Genomic DNA, 20370 nt, shown 5'->3' with positions numbered 1-20370 from the left:
GTTTGTTTTCTCACGTATATTCGAAATGTTTAACGTTCGATCACGATCGAGATACGTTCGTCAATAAACGGAACATTCGATTCGGGATCAGGATGTATCGAGTAAGGTATATACTATTAAATTCCGCTCGTTCGCTCTATCTCAAATCGTATTATCTTCATTCCCAGTTGACCATACGTAGCGAATCTGTAACCTTGCGCGATTGCACGAAATAGCCTTGATTAAACCGGAGAAGCGGTTCGTGTCGCGCGCGAGCACTCCGACGAACATACAAAATATGACCAATAAATCAGACGCGCTATACGCGCAACGTATTCGCGATTCGCAAACGTTTTATGTCCAGAAGCGACGCGATAAACGATGATAAATCAAGTCTCTCAATTGGATTTTCCCAAAACGTAATCCAATTCGCTCTCTTACTGTAAAATTTATAAACTTTGATTTAATTAAATTATTGCCCGTAAAAATGATGTTAAACATAAATGGTTTACAGAGTTTGCTAAAGATCTTCTGTGGGGAGGAATAACTTAAAAGTTCAACAAACTTTTGCATTTATAACGTTGCAAGCGGAATAAATGGGCGAGCGACCATTTATATTAAATTTCGAACTTTTAGCTTAACCTGCTAATTAAATTGCCGTTGAAACTAGACGAATTTGCACTTCGGAGATTCGGGCGCTCCGAAACTTTTACTCTTCGACAAATAACGTCGCAATTAAACGCCTTTAGATGCGGACAAAGTTTATCGACGCTTTACCGTCGTACAAAAAGCTACACAGCTCTGTTATTTTTAATTCTGTTATTTGCAAAGCCGATTAAATTCAAGCGTATTGTTCCGTTCAGCCTTGACACGTAATTTCGCGATTACATCATTAATGCCTGTCCACCGGATTAAGTGCGTAAGCGTGATCGTTCTACAGAATTTCACGCCCTCGAATCGCTCTGCCTGGGAATATTGATGTAATTTTCCGTGCAACGTTACTCGCGCGTTTCGTCACTTACCTATTATTTATCGCCAAGTCACCGCTGTCGACGAGCGTGTGAAGTGCACTATCGTGCATAAGAGGCCGTGCGATTTTGAAGTGTTATATTTGTTTTTCGCGATATTACATCTCGAGACTAACGTCCAACGAATTCTGCTGAACTTCGTTTCAGCACGAAGTTTTACTTCCCCGCAAATTCGTATACAGTAGGTAATTAGTTTACAAAGAATAAATTTCGATATAGGTTTTTTACATTTTTTTTTTGACATAGCAAATGTGATTTTAAAACAACTTATTAAAAAATAACAAAGCAGTAATGCCGTGATTTTTCCTTCCTTAAATTATTCTTGTAATCTTCTTCATTTTCCTCTCGTTTGTAACTGAATACGAAACGGCAAAGAGATATTTTTTATTTTATTCTTTTCTTTTATTATTTAAATTAAAACACGATATTTTTATGTTAAAACAGGAGGCAATAAATAGGCTCGCGATATGTTTCTCGCATACGATATTACGAGATAGTCTTCACGGCAACATTATCCAAGGCAGAATGATGAATCATATTTGCATTCGATCAGTATGCATGTGATAAATTTCTGAGACGCGTAATTGTCATACGTAATGATATTAAAAAATCGATTGTATGAAAATAGTCTTTAGTTTTTTACTCGGTGCGTTTCAGGTGACGCGCGCATTTATAATTTTCAAGTCACAAAATTAAACGAGATTATTCTCGTGTGATATTTTGCGGCGGCCCCTTTACGTCGTTGAATATATATTTTAAGTCATAACTGGTTATATATTAATAGAAATGTTATTTCATCGATGAAGACTTGAAGGGGATCTATTCAAGGAGTTTTATGTATATTCACATGGAATCAAATTCGTGGACGAGAAAACAATTTTTAATTTAAAAGTTGAAACGCGTTTTAAATTAAAATTGGACATGCCGACTAATCGGAATATATAATGTTTGTATTTTTGTCAGTAAATGATACATTCTTACACGTATGCTACGTATATACAATGGGCGGTGAAATAATTAGAATTGCAAATTTGTATTTATTTTTTCCTTGACAGGTGAATGTCAGTTGAAGAGCACACACGAGGCAGAATGCAAACTCGACAGATCCTAGGCGTGTGTCATCGCATGCTAGAACTAATTGTGAGAGGAATATCACTGTTAGTTGCCTTTATCAGAGGCCCGGCAAAATCTCAACCACCTATCAAGGATTTAACTCTCCTGTATAGCGCGACCACTTTAGCGTTAAAAATTCGAAACAGACAAGTAAGTACTTTTTACTCTTTGTACTCTCTTTGTTCGAATGTTTGATAAATCTTGACAGTCTGCTTTTGATAAGCTTCTTGTAATCAATCGTTTTGAATTATCTGATAACAAAGTGAAGTTCTATTTGTGAATTAATCCTATGATTAGTACAGATTGCAATGCTTATCTTAAACATAACAAATAAGAAAGCATAACAGCTCGCATACGAGAAACGTATTTTTTTATATCATTAAATCGTTTTTTTGAAGTATATAAAAAAAACTGAATCTCTATAAATATGTTAATAAAATGACCAGGATAAGCTTTATTAACTACCTAGACAATACACTTCCGCCTATGTCGGCTAAGTTGATCACGTAACTGCTTATTATTTACAGTTAACTTCGGAAGATGTTGTAACTTCGTATATAGAAAGAATAAAAGAGATCCAGCCAATACTCAACTGTGTAGTCGCGGAACGCTTTGAGAAGGCTCTCAAAGAAGCGAGAATATGCGACGAACTGTTAAAATCACAGGACGCTCCGTCCGTAGAGTTTCTGGCCAAAGAGAAACCATTGTTTGGCATACCCTTTACCACCAAGGTAACTTTTGATTTTTATTTTATTAATTCCTTAATTCCATTAGAGGTGATAGGTCAGACAACGATTCGATTTCCGCCTTTTGTCATCTATTAACATAATTATGTGATTATAATATAAGGATACCATTTGTATTTATTGCATTGCAGGACTGCATCGCGGTCGAAAACATGCAGCAAACGGCCGGTCTAGTTGTACGTAAGAACATTGTCGTTGATAAAGATGCAGAGGTGATAAGATTAATGAAGTCAGCTGGAGCCATACCTCTGGCGTTGACAAACGTTTCAGAACTGGCAATGTGGTGGGAAAGCAGTAATTGTCTGTTCGGTATCACCAAGAATCCCTACAATACAAGGTACGACACCTTACGTCATCATCAACATCATGCAATATAATTATAGTTACATAATATTATAATAATATTGATTGAAAACGTATAATAGTTATTTATCGAAACTGTATCGAAAGAAAAATATGCTTGAGAGAATCAAATTAATTTTATTTCATTTTAATAAACAACTAAATCATAAAGAATAATAGTAAATTATAATTATTGAATTTAATTTAATACTTGATATACACTACATCGTTCAAAAGTAATACCTTCTTAAGAAAAACAACAATGGTGCCGATAAAATTCTTTAAGTGAAATTTTTCTTTGGAAAATGATTAGACACAATTATACTGTGTTCAATAGTTAGAACACACAGTAAAATTTCTCATATGTGACATTTTTCTTTAGAAGTATTGGCATCACTGTTGTTTTTTTTAAGAAGGTAGTGCTTCCAAATTTTTGAACGGTAGTGTATATTATAAATATACCAATGCAGGCAGCAGTTATGCAATTTCTTAATATTATAACTTCCAAGTATACGACAGAAATCATAACAAGATTTAACCCTACAGGAACTTCTTATTTCATTGTTATCTACTTTCAGACATATTGTAGGCGGTTCTTCAGGTGGTGAAGGCTGTTTACAAGCAGCAGCTGGATCACCGCTTGGAATTGGCTCGGATATTGGTGGCTCTATTCGTATGCCGGCGTTCTTCAATGGGATTTTTGGCCATAAGCCATCTAAAGGTGAGAAAGATTGAGGATAATTCGCATGTTTCTTGTTATTAACGTGTCGTAAAAACATCACATTTTTATTACAGGAATTGTCTCGAATGATGGTCAATATCCTAGTGCACACAGCTATGACCAAGATCAATTACTCGCCATTGGACCAATGTGTAGATACGTGCAAGATTTGACGTTAATTCTAAAAATTATCGCAGATAAAAATGCTGACTTATTGAAATTAAATCAGAAAGTGGACATTTCGAAAATCAAGGCAAGGTTGATTTAATATTGACATAAAAATACTTAATTATTTTTTCTTGAATCTAATCTTACTTTGTATACGCATGCTTTTGCAGCGAAATATAATTAATAAAATTTGTCATATGATAACCAGGAAACGATATTTATGTGACTTTAGCTCTATTATATGGAGGACGACGGTGGTCAATACCTAATTTCGCCAGTGGATCCAGAGATAAAAGCCGCTATGAAAAGAGTGGTAAATTATTTTGAGAAAGCGCACAAAATTAAAGCCACGAAATTAAACATAAAGATGTTAAAAAAGAGCACAGCCCTCTGGTTGGCAAACATGGCGTGCAAGGACGAGAAAGATTTTTCATACGAGCTAACCAATAGGAAAGGTCAACTTAATATTTGGTTGGAACTCATTAAGTGGATGTTATTTATGAGCAATCACACTTTAATCGCTCTTTTCACTGCCATGTTCGAAAAATTCGGCATAAAACATGGGAGTGAAAAACATGTACGACTTATGCAACAGAGTAAAGATCTTTATCAGGAATTCAAGGTACCATTACGTTGCTCTTCTTTATGTTGTAAGATTTTTTTATATCAAAATATACCTTGAATGTCACTGTTGTTGCATACATTTTTGCTTATATGGAAACATATGCGATGTTTTATACTTCTTATATTTTTTTAAGGATATTTTGGGAGAAGACGGTGTGTTCTTGTATCCAACACATCCAACTGCAGCTCCAATGCACCATGAACCGTTGTGTAAACCGTTCAATTTTTCTTATACTGCAATCATTAATGTGTTAGGCCTACCGGCTACGTCTTGTCCATTAGGTTTAAATAAACAAGGACTTCCAATTGGAATACAAGTGTGTATTGGTATACGATATTTCTATGCAAAATTAAAGGAGTGTCTCATTTGTATTTTAAATAATATATTTTAATCATGTAGGTCGTAGCAGGACTTTATCAAGATCATTTGACTTTCGCTATTGCGGAAGAATTGGAACGAGGTTTCGGAGGATGGGTACCACCGGCAATCGTAGCTTGACGTCAATACTGTTGTCATAGACAATAATTCTATGAACGAGTGACACACACGTAAAGCCTCATCTTACCGAACCTTCCCATCCTTATCTTGCAAAGTATTACATTATATTAAAGATTTTCCTGTATGTAAACACTATTGAGGTAAAGTACAAATTATACATGAATATATATTGTATATATAATATAACATAAAACATATAATACATAACACATACATATAATATAAATATACATATACATACATATTATATTTATACATATATATACGTACGTATGGTGTGTTTGATTTAAGCGTATATATAAATATTTTTTTAAATAATAGAGTTATAAAAAAATGCTTTTGAATAAAAGTTATTTTGGAAAACAAAGTTTTGACTTTTTTTTAACTTGTTTTAACACAAATGACAATAAGATAAAAAAATAACACTTTATTGCACATTACTAAATTTGTTATAAAATACCTTACATAATTGTTATAAAATAAATATATATTATTTTATTTAAAAAATAAAACTGTCGTTTCATTTTTTGAATAGAAACATAAGAAATTGAAAACTTTTATTTATTATATAGAAATATAGATCATCAGATAAGTCATTATATATATCTTGAACAAAATAATTTTTATTCGAAAATTTTTTAATAACGTTATTTTTAAAATTAACGGTATATATATTTAAACCAAATACATTGTATATATATGATATGTGTGTAGGGGAGACCGGGGTTAAAACGTCTACGGGGTAAATACGTCTAATCAAATATCTCGGAACCTGTATATTGTGCGAACTCGCTATTAACATTGTAAACGCTGCTTATAGTACCCATGTGACCAACGGAGTTTCGGCAGGTTACCTGCCGTGTTATGATTTTTACGAGGGCAAACGTGTTTTTGAAAGGTAAAAGTTACATTTTCTGCGCGTGGAAATTTTGTAATATCTGCAATAATATTTGCTCTCCAAATCTCGAGGTACGTGATTATAAAGAGTAATGCATGCTGAACACGAATCCAGTGTAGTTTTTTCATTATCGTTGATGTCTAATATTTCGTGGGCGATCAAACCTGAAACTTGTGTTTGGGGCTAATCGGTCAGTAAGCAGTCCGGGTGCATTTCCAAGGCATTTTCGGGCTCACTGCATATGGAATATGGATGAGACGGGAATTACAACCGTTCAGACACCGAATAGAGTCATCGGACGTCGAGGAGTGAAACAAGTCGGGCGAGTGACTTCTGCGGAAAGAGGAACCCTCGTAACTATTTTTTAATAATGTTTCGCATAAAAATTTTAAATAATTTTTATATTTTTCTCTTAAAAAACAATTATTGCATGTATCCTATTATTTTTTAGGATTAGATGTACGTATATGTATTGAAAATGCAGTGCAGACTGTTATACCCCGGCATTTTTGAGATTTCAATTTTTCCACCGTTGTCGTTTTTGCTCTATACCGGTTAAACAAAGCGACGTAGACAAAAATTTCCTATATAAATTTTGTAGCTAAAGGTTCACTCTTTACAGTGGTATACCACATTTAACTACAATTATTTATTTTGTTGTTAAAAATCGGCACCGAAAAAAAACGGACTGTTTAGCCCCGGTCTCCCCTACATAATAAACATATGTATGTGATATGTATGTATTTGATAATGGCTGCGTTCCGATATTCACTGTCAGTACTGAAAATCTATAGTACGTTACGTAAACTATAGATTTTCAGTACTTGCAGTCAATATCGGAACGCAGCCAATATATGTTTATGATGAATATGTATATATTCGTGTATATATATACATGTATACACATATGTATGCTCGACATGCATTTAATATGAAATTTCTTATACAATATTTGATATTCCGTAAGTTTCCTGATGCATAGTGAGTTTATATCGTACGATTATGTTGTGAGAGACTCTTGCATTTATGAAATTCCAAGGTAACATTGGTATTATAACATCTAAACAAGAGAGAGTGTATCAATTTTGTGATCAAATGCTTATTACGATTCCTTGAAATAATTAATGATTAATGTTGCGATATTAATATGGCTAATCGTACTGAGGATATTACCTAATTCTACATAAAATAAGAACATCGTCACATGTACATACGCGCGCTCTTACATGAGAATAACGGAAAATTTAATTTAAAAAATGGGACATTAAATGTCTATATGACAGGGAAAATGTATGTATACAAAATGTATGCATACATATTCAATGTTGAAGCATTTATATATTGGATTGCAGTATTTATATACTTCTGACTTCTATGTAGAATTTTATATTTTCATACGTGATGTATGCGAAATCAGATGGTAGCAGAGGGTTTCTGGTAATATGTGATAAGACATTCGATGTTATTTAAGACATGTATTGATGTTGAGAATTTATACACATATATATTTTATCTACTGAGAGAAATAAATTTTTATTACATTATTTCATCACAATTATATCCTCTTCATATCCAGTGTTCTTTTTTTTTTTTAGCATTACTGACATACTGAATAACATAAACTATTTTATTAATATGGATATTTCCATAAAGCAAGACAATTTTATAGCTTAAATAAATACTTTTACAAATAGTATAACATAAATGAAAGAAATGCAAATTGTAAGTTGTCGTGTTTAAAATATAACTTTAATTTAAATATATAATATTATATCACATCGCGTTAAAATCATCGTATATTTAGATGCACTGCATAATAAATCACGTCTTATTGTTAGAGTTCTACAAATTTTACCATCTTCATGTTACATAATTTATTAGGGGAACGGGGAGTAGCCCCGTCTTCAAGTATACCGTGTATCTATGGACATTGTTTAAACATTCTGCATATGTCGAGATACGCAGAAGGGAATATTAGAATGTTTAAACAATAGCTATAGATACGCGGTATACTTGAATTTCAATAATGTCCGGGGCTACCTTCTGTTCCCCTACATATATATGTATATATAAAACTCATATAAGCAAAAAAGAATTTATTAATGAAATAAATAGTCATTGGAAGAACAAATTTCAGTATATGTTTGTAAGCTGAGAAAAATGTATTTTAGTTCATATAGATACTATTTAAAGCGTCTATGTACGTCGTTTAAAAAAATATAGATTGTATCGAAAATATGTATTTGTTTTGCTACTAGGTATGAAACACTATCTCGATAAGACTGCACTATCCGTAAATATATATGAAATTTAGGTATGTGTTTCATGAAACCTCACATGCTCATTCATTCTTCAACTCTCATAACTACAATTAAAAAAGCACTTGACCACTCAACCGTTAGAAATTCTAAAACATACCTGATTCCTGTATTAAAATATGTAAAGAATGATCATGAAATACTACGAACAGCCCTTATTGCAGCCTCTTTGTTACTAATTAGATCGGTTTAGGAAGAGCTGCCTATACATATATAATTTGTAAAACAGGTACCCAGTTTCAACAATTGTCATAATTAAGCTAAACATATATATAATATTAGAATCGCAAAACAAAAACAGTCTTGCTTTTTCTTGTAAGCTTTAATAATATTTTTGCACGTTTTGTAAGTACAGTTTAAGGATAAAAATATTCGAGGACTTTTCAGTGTGCTTTTAATACTCATTTCTAATGGTATTAGGATCAATATATAAAAATTTCACTTTCTGGTTTTATACATTCCAAGAAAGTAAAATCCGCAACCAAAAAAGCACCGAACTAAATTGCATTTAGGAAATAGTCTACAAGGAAATCTGCGATTGTCGATAAAATTACGATATCCCGAGACTATTCGAGCCGTTTATCCACAGATTCGCATCGCTTATAAAAAAAAAATCCAGTAGGAAGAGACAGATTTCTATCCTTCTAGCAAGCATTACAAGTACTTAGATCTACAGAGATCGACATTACGTTATGAGATTCGTTTCTTCCGACGGCGTTTCGTTGTTACTGGTGGCGATGAGAGCCTTCCCTTCCAATCTATTGTCTAACGAGTTGTCCTTGCTGCATGACCTGCTGAGGATCTCGAACTCGTTCAAGTTGATGTCCGCGTCGAGGAATGCCAAGTCACTCGTATCCCTGGACTGATCCGTTCCATCCTCGGGATGACGCGTCTCGTCTACGTTTCCGTTATTGATTCGTTCATGTAATTGTTCCTTAACGCTGTCCTCGCCGTTTCTTGTCGCAACTCCCGTCATCTCTTTCTGTTTGTTCGATCGCTTATTCATCACATTTAGCTCTACATCCATCTGCGTCGCCCTCCCGGTCGAGGAGTGCTTCGCGAGATCGTGATCGGAGTTGTTCAAGGATGTTTTGTCCGCGTTCGTCGAGACGTTCGGGTCATCGCTCCTCTGATGGTTTCCGTTTGCGGTTTCCGATCCGTCTCGAAGGTTGGCCGGTTCTTGCGCGTCGATGTGACGCTCTTTTCCCTTTTTGGCGGCGGCGAGCTCGGCCTCCTTCATCGCCGAGTGGATGACCGGCTCGGCCCACAATCCCGGGTTGAAGGCTGGCCCCGTTCCACCGAGCTCCGCCGGCAGGATGTCCGTCGGCAGGTGTTCGTGAAGCGTGCTGAGATTGTTGCCGTGTAGATAAATCTGCGAGGAGAGAAACGATAACGTTTTTTTGTGCTTGACGCGGTTAGCTGTAACGAGTCTACTACAACTCGCCTAAACAATAATTTGTAGCCATTTATGCATATTCCCGAAGGTACCGATTTACCGGGACATTCGCCTTTACTCTATGTTTTTCTCGCAGATCACGTTGCACACAAGCGACAGAAATCGATTCTATATTATCTCTTCCAGGTATGATAAAAACTGGATAGCATATCGGAGCTAAATTAACCGAGCCTAGTTGATCCGCTTGCATGCGGATATAATAATAAAATTTTGTTACAATAAATGCCAATAAAATTTTACAGTTATAATTATCCTTCATCATGTGCATCGAAGCACGATTATAATTATATATAACGTATCTCAGAAATTTTTATTCATGCATCGCTTATGCATGTCCCACCTTATTCCGCGTTTTCTCGTCCAAAAACGGCTTCACCAGGGCCAGAGTCGCTTGGACGTAGAGCGGCGCCGAGAGGAAGTGTATTGCCTTGAATCGGGCAGGAAATCGCCCACGTAGAGCAGCTATTAGGTTTCGCAGAGCCGCTGCCCCCAGTGCGCCGCCCTGCCGTAACGAAAATCCGCTCCAGTCTACCACGGCGACGAAACCGGATTGCTGGAAAAAAAGGAGCGTAGGTCATCGTTAAGGCGTTCAGGCGGGGTGTAATAATGCCAGCGTGGAAGTGGACGCCGAGTCTAGACTGGTCGTCTAGATTTAGCTGAATGAATCACTGGTTGCCGTTGATTGAATTCAAAAGGCCTCGTTAAAGTTATCGTTGAACTTCGAAAATATTAATGTAAAAATGTACGCATTCAAGTGATGTAAATTAGCATCGAACTTATGTTTTTATATTATAGCATTTTATAATATTAAACTTGTTTCTTACTCGCTATTGCTATTACTATTTTTGTATTATAATATTTTATAGTACTGAACTTATATTTTAATCAAATTAGAATCAAAAGCCATACGATCCAAGCTTAGATCTTTGACAGCCTTATATTAGTTTCTGTGTATATATATATATATATATATATGTATATATATTATATACACATATATTTTTCCAACTTATTTAACTGCTTTTAATTTATATTTTTATGATTACATGGTTTGGAGCTCTATGCCAGGATAGAGAAGTTACCTCCATGGCTTTCAAATGAAGTAAATTCTTTAAAAAGTCGTTCCTTTAAAAATATAACGAAAGCAGCCACTTGCTAATAGCTGATCTCATGGAATAAACGATCTACTAATAAATGTGATGAATGTTGCACCTGATTTCGAGGATCTTGAATAAGTATTTCCAGAACTAAGAAGATCGCTCGTTGAACGGACAATGCGGGCACGGCTACGGGATCCCATTGCGACGCTAAAATAACCAGCACGCATCTGCCTTTCCTATATTGATTCCATGATAAAACGTAAAATAATAAAATTAATAAAACATATATTGATTTACGATAAAACAATAAAATTACAAGATAATTAACTAATAAGTATTACAAATAAACTTTTGTTTTATATACGTTATTAAACAATTAAGAAAAATAAGATTTTCGTTATCAACTAAATTAGCAGAAGCATTTAAATATAAAATAGCCCGATCAAGAGTATGCTTGCGTTTGTAAAAAAAAATATGTCGTGTTATTTATGCGCAGGATGAAGCTTTGTTAGTCACGCATTTTCCGGCACGTACGTGGCTCGTGCCGATAGCGGCGGAAAGGATAAGAATAAATTAGCAGTGCATCCGTCACACAACCTGGCTTGGCTGCAAGACATTATTGTTCGTACCTGTCACGTGCAGGCAGGACACCCGGTATGCCCGCGCGAAGCGCGCGTTGCAACGCCGGGTCTCGGGCGGTGAGATTGCCGAAGATATCCTGGCGATGCGTTATTTGTGCTTGATAAGCGGCTATCAGGGCCGCTGCCTGCTCGGTGCGGTACTTCCGGGCTAGCAGGAAGCGCGTGATATACTCATCCGTGCAATGCTCCAGGTCTAGGAACAGCAGACGGAAACCGTCATTGATCGTCATTGTGATGCTACTCGCGATCGGAAGTAATTCGAATACGAATTAATTCCCGGAAGTGTATGCGACATGCGCCGAGCATACTAATATTCTTTTTCAATTGTTGGCAGTGTCTGTCTTTCGCGTTTTTGCAATTAAATGAAACAACAACTTTTATAGAAGCGGCTATAGATATCTTCAGTTACGGTTAACTGGACAATAGAATAGTTGGATTTTCATACTTTGTCTCTTGTTCATTTCATTGCTGTGAGCCGCCCAGAACGGTACTCGTATTTAAGATCTTGTATTTAAGATTATTTTTAAGTACAATCTCGAGAAATTACGCGATCGTTTCATTGACTAATTGAGGTTTTACGACCGCCTAAAACTAGATTTAAGATAATCTTAAATATAAAATTAAATATAAAATAAAAATTATTTTATTTCATGTAGCTCTTTATTTACCTTATTTAATAATTTAAATATGCTTAATTTAAATATTATTTAATAATTTAAATTTATAATAAAATAAAAAATCCACTTTGCGAGAAAATTTTAATAATAGAAAAGGGTAACTTCTTCGAAGGAAGGGTTGCAAAGTCAGATTCTTGTCACGAGAACTGCAGTTTTAACGCCAAACCGATAGATTTATTTAAACGTTAAAATTACATGCTCACAATTAAATGTTTTTACATTATAGTTGTAATATAAATTGGCAGTCATAGGCTTGCAATTTTATCTTACCTACATTCGGCATTTGTCGAAGTATAGACCTGACAGTCTTAATAGCCAACTTCTTATCACGTTTATCGAACCTGCCTCCCTCTTCGTAAATGCTACGCGCCAAACTGCTGCGACCACGAGCGGGATCGCACCACATATATTCGCAGTACTCAGCCATTTTGCCCCCCTTTCCGGAGACACGCGTCAACGATCTGAAACATTACACAAATAATCTTTATCAATGGGGAAAAAATACCCTTTAACATACAGTGAGAAAATATTGTAAAATCGAAGCATTCAGTTCAAAATCTCTGACGAGAAATCTGATGTCGAAAATTCACAAATGAAAGACTTGCGCTTGCGACATAAATTTGCTAATATTAATTTTAATTTTAATGAATTTAATTTAATCGAAATCTTAAATAGGAAAATAAATTCAAGGCGAATCGATTGTCAAAAAGACAAAAAAATTGTTTTTCTTGAGAAAATACGCGCGCGGAAACACTTATCACGGAATCGCTGATGTTCAGTTTTGATTTCCGATTCATTGGATCTGTTTTCTATATTGCTGGGGGCCTATTCTGTAACTCGTTATGCAGTATCGTTATCGTTACGTTGTCGTTGCGCACGTTTACGTTTATTGTATGGTAAAAAAGCTGCGCAACGACAACACAACGATAACGATAACGATACTGCATAACGAGTTATAAAATAGGCCCCCTGAACTGGCTGCACTAGTTCAGAGTTTCTCTTTTTCCTTCCAATGTTGAGTAAAGAAGATAAACCCTGAACCAATGCAGCCAGTTCAGCAATAGAAAACAGACCCAATAATTGCCGAATTTATGTGACATCTCACCGGGACGGTACGGTTTTATCGTTTATTTTTTATTATTAACAAGACACAGACAGCAAACGCGCGTACAAGCGACACGCGAGGAGAAACTTTGCCAGTGCTGTCCGCCTGGCAAAAGCGCGACGCGCTCTGAATCATACGTGGCGCGTCGCTCGACTACACATCGGGCAACAAAGAGAACGTGTGTAACGTCCGATGGCTGATTCGCGAAGTGGCCTATGTAGCTAAGAGCCGCTCCCATTGAATAAATAACGCGCGATTTTTATCTCGCGAACGTTTCTCGCTCAAAAAGCGATAATTCGCGATTTCGCGCGCTTCTCGATGCCGGGAGGTAACGCGAAATAATGCAACCAACTTGCACGATTCATTCATTAATTGGAGGATAAATTTGAAGAACGTCTAGGCGCAGGTGAGAATAGCGTAAAATAAATAAAAACGTGATGACATTCGGATTCGAAAGATTTCATTCTCGCGTTTCGCTTTTTCCTCACGTTAACAACGAGATGCCCGGCGCATTGCCCCAAGGATGATTCACAGGGAGCCGTCCTTGCATGAAGCGCGTCATGCGAGCGTTCTTTCGACCGGTTCGGATAATTATTTCGCGAAAGTTTCACACGACCTTGCAACGAGCGAGCGAACGATCGATCGATTCGCGATCCCTTGCACTTTCCAAACGACCAGCCCGCCGCGCCGAGGCACGGTCGAATCGATCACCTCGGGTCAGGACAAAAATCAGATTTTCGTCAACGCGAAATTTTGTAGAGACCGCGGCCGACATTCGACTCGGAAAATAAAGCTGAAAAGGTTCGTGTTTCTTCATGAGAATCGGAGTGGAAGAAGATTTGATTTTTAGTTAAAATAAACTGAACTAAAATAAATAATTTTGATTATTATTGACAGTAATGAGCGCGGTAAATGAACGGATGAAAGCCAAGATAACCCGCGAATGTTGATGAATGAAACTGAGAACGGTTGATACCTATTCTGACCGGCTCGGCGAGTCGGAGCCGGTTTCAGAAACGGTACTTAGGCGTAAGCTAATAAAGAACGTAAGTCATCATAGATCTTGCTTGCGTATCATAGGGTCTTTTTAGATCACTGATCGAATTCCTGATATATCGTAGAAATATACAAAACCGAGCTATTTCGATAAATTATGTTAATTACACTGAGAAAAAAAAATCGTTGATTCAAAGAAATATTATTTGATTCAACTAAATGCAGCGGTCACGGGCTGTCAAGCTAACATTTGTTAATTCAAAAAATATTATATAAAATAAAATAAAATATTTCTTGATATTACTCACGTATATTTGATTTAAATATATTAATATTTACATTAAACAAATCACTACAACTAAACGAGTTTAGTCAAATTAACAACATTTTTTTCTCAGTGTATGTATTCGATTAATAAATACCTAATCGAGAAGATAAAATAGAAATCTAATGGAAAACAATATTAGCTAAAACAGGACTGCATAACGTGCCTAATTCATGCCATTACGTCAGATTTATTTCTGTCTCGGTGAAGTTTACCGAACCGATAATTATTGTCTCGGCAAACACGGTAGGGCCGGTGCGCACCGGCATGCAAATTGAAAGCGGCGAAGAAAGAAGAAAAACAGACAGTAATTAGCTCCGAGGAGTTTAGGAAAATTACGTAAAGACGAAGCTTCGACGAAAGCGGGAAAAATCGGCGTGGAAGAAAAGACGCAAAATACACCGTACTTACAACGTATAATACAGATGTTCTTTTCTTGTGTAAGAATCCCAGAAGGGGAAGGAGTTCCTAATTCTCTGTAATCGGGAAGTGGCGGACACGAGTGGAGGACGAAATCGACGATGCACCTTGCGCGTCCGAGGGAACTGTGCGCGCAATGAAGAGTCACTTCGACGGCGGCTCGGCGGCGGCGGCCGATTCGTTTGAAAGTGTCAGAGCGTTGAGAAATACGAGACGGAGAGCGAGGGGTAATAACCACAACGGGATTATACGGTGCGAGAGAGGAAAAAAGAAACGGGACGAAAAGAGAGAGCTCGCGAATGGGGCAAAAAGAGAGAGGGAGAGACAGGTAGCGAAAGAGAGAGGAAAGCCCGAAGCCGGTTACCGATTTGCCGCTGACTCACCGCTCCGTGTTCTCCTTACACCCCCGTTATAGTGATCTCGTCGTCGCGATTCCCAAAAACTTGGTCGTAGTCTACTACGTGAGAAGTATGGCGTTGCTCGTGGCTGGCGCCGTGATTATCGACGAGCGCAACGTCGCGTCGTCGTCGGGGCGACGTGACGTGAGTGGGTGGCCGAAGTATATACTTAACTTCGAATCGCGAATCGAGAGATTGTCTTTTGGCATCTTTAAAATTCAGTAGCTAAGTAGTTCGTGAAATTTTCCCACAAGAGTCTGGCCGCTTTTTGGCGAAGAAAAAACGTTTTGAATTGAATTCCAAAAGACGGAATATTAAATGGAGATTATGTGTGAAATATTGTCCGGGTGATCTTGCGTTGATTCTTTTGGTGAGACCTACCATCCCCTAAAGATTGTCTCATAAGTCCTGTTACACCCTGTATATATGTGTATGTGTGCGTGTGTTTAAAAATATTTACTCAAAATAATTTATATATGATTTATATGTGTACATATATATATAATTCTATGTTAGAAGACTTTTATAATTATTGAAATAATTACTGAAGCTTATTGAACCATGTAAACAATGATATATGAATAATGAGAGATAAGAGTGGAATTAATAATTCAAAATTCAAATATATAATTAAATGTTGAAGACAGATGACTTTTTATGAAAAATCAAATGTAGACGATTCATGTAAGTTCTTACTTCGAGTAACGTTCGCACGTTCTACCTACGTCGTATATAAAATATTGCGCATAAAAATATTGCGCATAAAATTTTGCATACTGCATTTGCAAAACATGTCATTAGCAGTGTCTGCTCGATCTACAGACGCGTAGAAAATTACCAGATGTCCATCGTGAAACCTTCATATTGTTGTGCAATAGCGCGTGAAAAAGTAATCACGCGTCTCAATTGCTTCAGAAACGCAGAAGCTTGATGTAGCTTTTCGCCAACTGTTCGATGCGCCCATTCCTTTGCACGATATATACTGACGATATGAACAATGCGATGCGGATAAGGAACGAACGCAAAGTAGATTGCCGTTAACGCAAAGCGCCGCGTAACGCAAGCATTAGCTCGTAAATCTAAAACCGCTTCGCTATCGCGGCACAAATATATACCTATTGCGCTTTAACCGTGCTTTAATTATATTCTCGGCTAACAGTTGAACGATCGCACCGTAATCCATGATGTTAACAGATTTTCAAGCATGTGTAGTTTATATATTAAGATTTTACGCGCACTTCTATTTGTATACCTAAAAAACAAAATTAACGGCGGTGTAATACCATCTCCCTTGCTCAGTTTTGAAATAGCTTTAAATAGTTTTAAATGTAAAATTGTGTAATTGGATTAGAAGGTGCATTAAAAATTAAGCACGTTTCTCGCGTTGCTTCAAAAGTAAGCTGTGCACGTAGTTAATATCAAGCGACGCGGCATACATATAGCATCGCGACGCCAAGAACATAATTTTGTGCGCGCTTCTATTTTTTTTTACTTGAAAATAAATTAACGACTATCCCCCTAGATTTTGAATTAGCAAACGTAAAATTATGCAATTGGATTAGGAGCTAGGTGTATTAAAAATTAAGCATGTTTCTCGTAATGTTTTAGGAATAAATCGTGCACGTCAAGTAAAGGTACCAATACCCGGACACTTAAGAGTAGGTAAATGTACCAATACCTGGACACGTACCTGTGTCTGGATACCTTTAAAAAAATATAAATTTCTGGAAATAAACGTTTGGATATTATAACTGAAGTTTCAAACTACAAGAAAAAATACTTTTATCTTTGATTTTAATTCGCGTTATACTTATAAATAATAAAGGTGTCCAGATATAAGGTACATGTCCGGGTATTGGTACCTTTACCTTAGTTTATATGTGTTAAGCGATGCGATACGCTACCGCATAGCGACCTCAAAGTACATAAATATTTAATTTTACATAGACTTCTATTCGTATACCTGAAAATAAATTAATGCCTGCCATCCCCGTTGCTCAATTTTGAAATAGCGTAAAAATATGGATTTGGATTAGGAGGTGCATTAAAAATTAAGCACGTTTCTCGCGTTGCTTCCAGGAATTAAAACTCCATTGGCGTCTATCTATGGACAGGCGATATGTAGTATGTATTCAAGTATGCATGACTCAACCGTATGTCAACTCGTATGCTAGTCACCGCGGTTGCAAACTCTTCTTGTCAGCATCATCGAATCATTTATTATTAGGAATATTATTTTTTAGGAATGCGCGCGCGCGCATTCCTTTGCACAAAGTAACGTAATCCGCGTACAATTATGTCAAGCGTCGTAAATAGCGAGACTGAAGAATGCATACATTATAGATACGCAGTGACCTTCCCGATAACTTTTGTCGGTTAATCCGATACTGTGTTAAGCCAAAGTAAGCGCAACAGAACTGTACTCGTAAAAAAAGGAAGCGGCCATTTTCCGATACGTTTCTGTAACGATTTTGCAAACGTTCTTCCTCCGTGCGGAAGTCGTTCGGCTTTGTCTGAAACGCGCTTTCGTATTCGTTCGTGCGACGCGTGACGATGCAATAGTAGGATACATGCATATCACACGTCTGTGCGAGGAAGAAGTTGCGTAATGTATAACGGTAAAAACGCCGTATGGTAGTAATAAGAAGTTGCCTGTTTCCTCCATTCGCGCAGTGAGAGTCTGCCGTTCGTTCGTTACAAGTTTAATAATTACCACGTAAAAAATATCCTATAATCTAATCTGCGCAACCCATTAGTCGTACTTGAAACATTTTAGACGTAGAATTTTAAGTTGGGTTATTTCAGAAATTTCGTATATTATTTAACATAAAGCTATATAGAAATAGATTATGCAGTTTTCTTAATAGAAAATAGAACAAGATTTTTAAATATATCGGATTACTTTAAATTAATATGGAGATTGGCGAGTGGAGATTTACCGCACACTAAAAAGTAAAATAAATAGAAAATCTAAATTTTTTAAATTTAAATATAAGCTGTTAGATATATTATTTATACGATGTAAAAAACAAGCATTATATACGTTATAATCAATACGAAAAGACTATTAGATATGTAAAATTGCTCCAATTTCTAAGAAGATTACTAAAATTCTTCTACGAAAAAGAAACGTCAAATGTAAAAATTATTAAAATACTTATTAAACAGGAAGAAATTATTACATAGTAAAGTTTAAAATAAAGATTATTATATCTAATACAAGAATTTTGAAAAGAATTGAATACATTGTAAAATTTGTCGGATCTAAATGGAAGTAAATCAGACAATATATAACATTATCTAAATTACAGCTTTAAAATATTTCTTTTTTTAATTTTTGAGATACGGCATTCAAAATGCTAATAATGTTTTTATCGTTAATACGCTGCGCCCCGTTTTGCACAAACTGCGTTATCATTTCAAGGGGGCTCATGGTCTCCGCTAAATGAGCGCCGATAAAATGGCGATATTACTCACGTAACCGGCATTAAAGCCGATGATAGGGACCGATCGATTTCCGCGTCGGTTTACATCGCTTCTAGTTGTTCTTTCACTGTGTACACGTAGGCATGTTTCATGAGTACCTAGCTTCTCTACGAGTGACACTATGTCTTTAAAAATGTCGCAAAATGTAATGAAAAGAGATAGATATCTAAAGAAGATGAACCTTTCACGCGATATTTCCAGAGCGAGCACATGCAAATAAGTACCAAGTAAAAAGTTTTCGTAAAAAAAGAAAGAAACGAATTCGTATTATGCGTATCGCTTTTAACATACACCTATATACAAATCTTGCACGATACATTTCTTGTATTCGCTGTCTATTTTTACAGCCATAGCTGAACATTTCTGTGTGGTAAACTTTCACCAATTTTACCTGATTGCAACATGCACAACCGCGCGTTGCAATGTAATACAATTTTACGACACGTATATCATAAAAATTGTTCGAGAAATGCTGGTGCAGATTTTACTATGGCTACTAGACGATCATTTCAGACAGAGTAAAAAATTACTGCAGCCTTGAATGTCCACTAATAAAGATCTGACTCCATCACGTAATCAAAAAAAAAGTCATTGAAATATTTACCGGAAATATTATGAGACCTTGAAGCTGAAATCAAAAGTGTGTGACGAAATACGAAAATTTATGCGTTTATACATATTTATACGGATATATTTTATACATATATGAATATATACAATGGATATAAAACATGTATGCATTTTTCATATTTTACCAGATATTTTTTATTTTAATATAAATATAAAAAAATATATAAATATTTAGATATGTATATCTGAACTCTCACAATTCTTTTGCAAACAACTAAAAAAAAGCAATTTTTAAGATATCGTTATAGCAAGTGAGCGTATATATATATATTTAATTAAATTTATATTTATACATACGATTTATACGTATTTATTCGAAGAAGTAGCTGTAGAAAATCGTCAAGATCATATCGATGACAAAAAAACCGTTGCAAAAGTCACTGCGAAACTTAACACGCTACATAGACTCACGAGAGAAACTTTCGTAGGGCTTTCTCTCTCTCTCTTACTTCGCACTACACGTCACAGCGGACGAGCGGGCGGTTTTGGAGGATCGTCAGAGGCACAGATGAACCGGGAATTACACCACGATCGGGAACGTCGCGCGTTCGGTCGCGGGGATTAATCGCGGCCCGACGAATTATTGTCGGCGCATCGCCGTCGGGAATTCCCGCGTTGCGTTCCGCGGATTTGCGCGCGTGCCGATTCAACCGCTACGTGCGCGCGTCAATCGTCGAGAAAACGCCGCTCGAAACGTCCG

At 36.2% G+C, this 20370-nt stretch overlaps 2 protein-coding genes across 11 annotated transcripts in view; one reads left to right on the top strand and one right to left on the bottom strand.

Moving 5' to 3' along the window:
- Window positions 1-7662, top strand: part of LOC139770227 (fatty-acid amide hydrolase 2-B) — a 25036-nt gene extending 17374 nt beyond the window's left edge. For 6 of the 7 annotated variants that reach the window (XM_071702020.1, XM_071702021.1, XM_071702018.1 and 3 more), the window contains 9 exons: window positions 2063-2270; window positions 2648-2851; window positions 2998-3203; window positions 3787-3929; window positions 4004-4182; window positions 4330-4719; window positions 4856-5038; window positions 5122-6471; window positions 6570-7662. In XM_071702020.1, the coding sequence (XP_071558121.1) occupies window positions 2067-2270; window positions 2648-2851; window positions 2998-3203; window positions 3787-3929; window positions 4004-4182; window positions 4330-4719; window positions 4856-5038; window positions 5122-5220 (1608 nt within the window). In that variant the 5' untranslated portion in view covers window positions 2063-2066 and the 3' untranslated portion in view covers window positions 5221-6471; window positions 6570-7662. Of the gene's footprint in view, window positions 1-1791; window positions 1954-2062; window positions 2271-2647; window positions 2852-2997; window positions 3204-3786; window positions 3930-4003; window positions 4183-4329; window positions 4720-4855; window positions 5039-5121; window positions 6472-6569 lie in introns of those variants that run through there. The other variant, XM_071702023.1, reaches the window with a different exon arrangement.
- On the bottom strand, window positions 7579-20370 carry LOC139770229 (clavesin-2). Of its 4 annotated transcripts, none has more exons than XM_071702026.1 (6): window positions 20082-20370; window positions 12581-12771; window positions 11622-11826; window positions 11105-11228; window positions 10233-10445; window positions 7579-9808 (listed from the first exon to the last, which is right to left on the bottom strand). In XM_071702026.1, the coding sequence occupies exons 2-6, from the start codon at window positions 12735-12737 to the stop codon at window positions 9122-9124; spliced, it is 1386 nt and encodes a 461-aa protein (XP_071558127.1). In that variant the 5' UTR covers window positions 12738-12771; window positions 20082-20370; the 3' UTR covers window positions 7579-9121. The 4 variants fall into 4 exon arrangements, with proteins under 4 accessions (XP_071558127.1, XP_071558128.1, XP_071558126.1 ...); XM_071702027.1 differs by having other exon boundaries at window positions 20120-20370; XM_071702025.1 differs by having other exon boundaries at window positions 19968-20369.

Source organism: Temnothorax nylanderi, unplaced genomic scaffold (genome assembly GCF_030848795.1).
Source record: "Temnothorax nylanderi isolate EJ_2023f unplaced genomic scaffold, tnyl_v1.0 TNYL_tig0028_pilon, whole genome shotgun sequence".
In the NCBI taxonomy this organism is placed as follows: domain Eukaryota; kingdom Metazoa; phylum Arthropoda; class Insecta; order Hymenoptera; family Formicidae; genus Temnothorax; species Temnothorax nylanderi.
Note: the sequence above shows the minus strand (reverse complement) of the source record. Positions and strands in the feature narration are given on the sequence as shown.

Coding starts and splice junctions, on each gene's coding strand:
- LOC139770229 (XM_071702026.1), bottom strand. CDS start 12,737: ATGGCTGAGTACTGCGAATATATGTGGTGCGATCCCGCTCGTGGTCGC. Junction 11,827..12,580: donor TCGACAAATGCCGAATGTAG/GTAAGATAAAAT, acceptor TGCTGTTCCTAG/ACCTGGAGCATTGCACGGAT. Junction 9,809..10,232: donor ACGAGAAAACGCGGAATAAG/GTGGGACATGCA, acceptor CTCTCCTCGCAG/ATTTATCTACACGGCAACAA.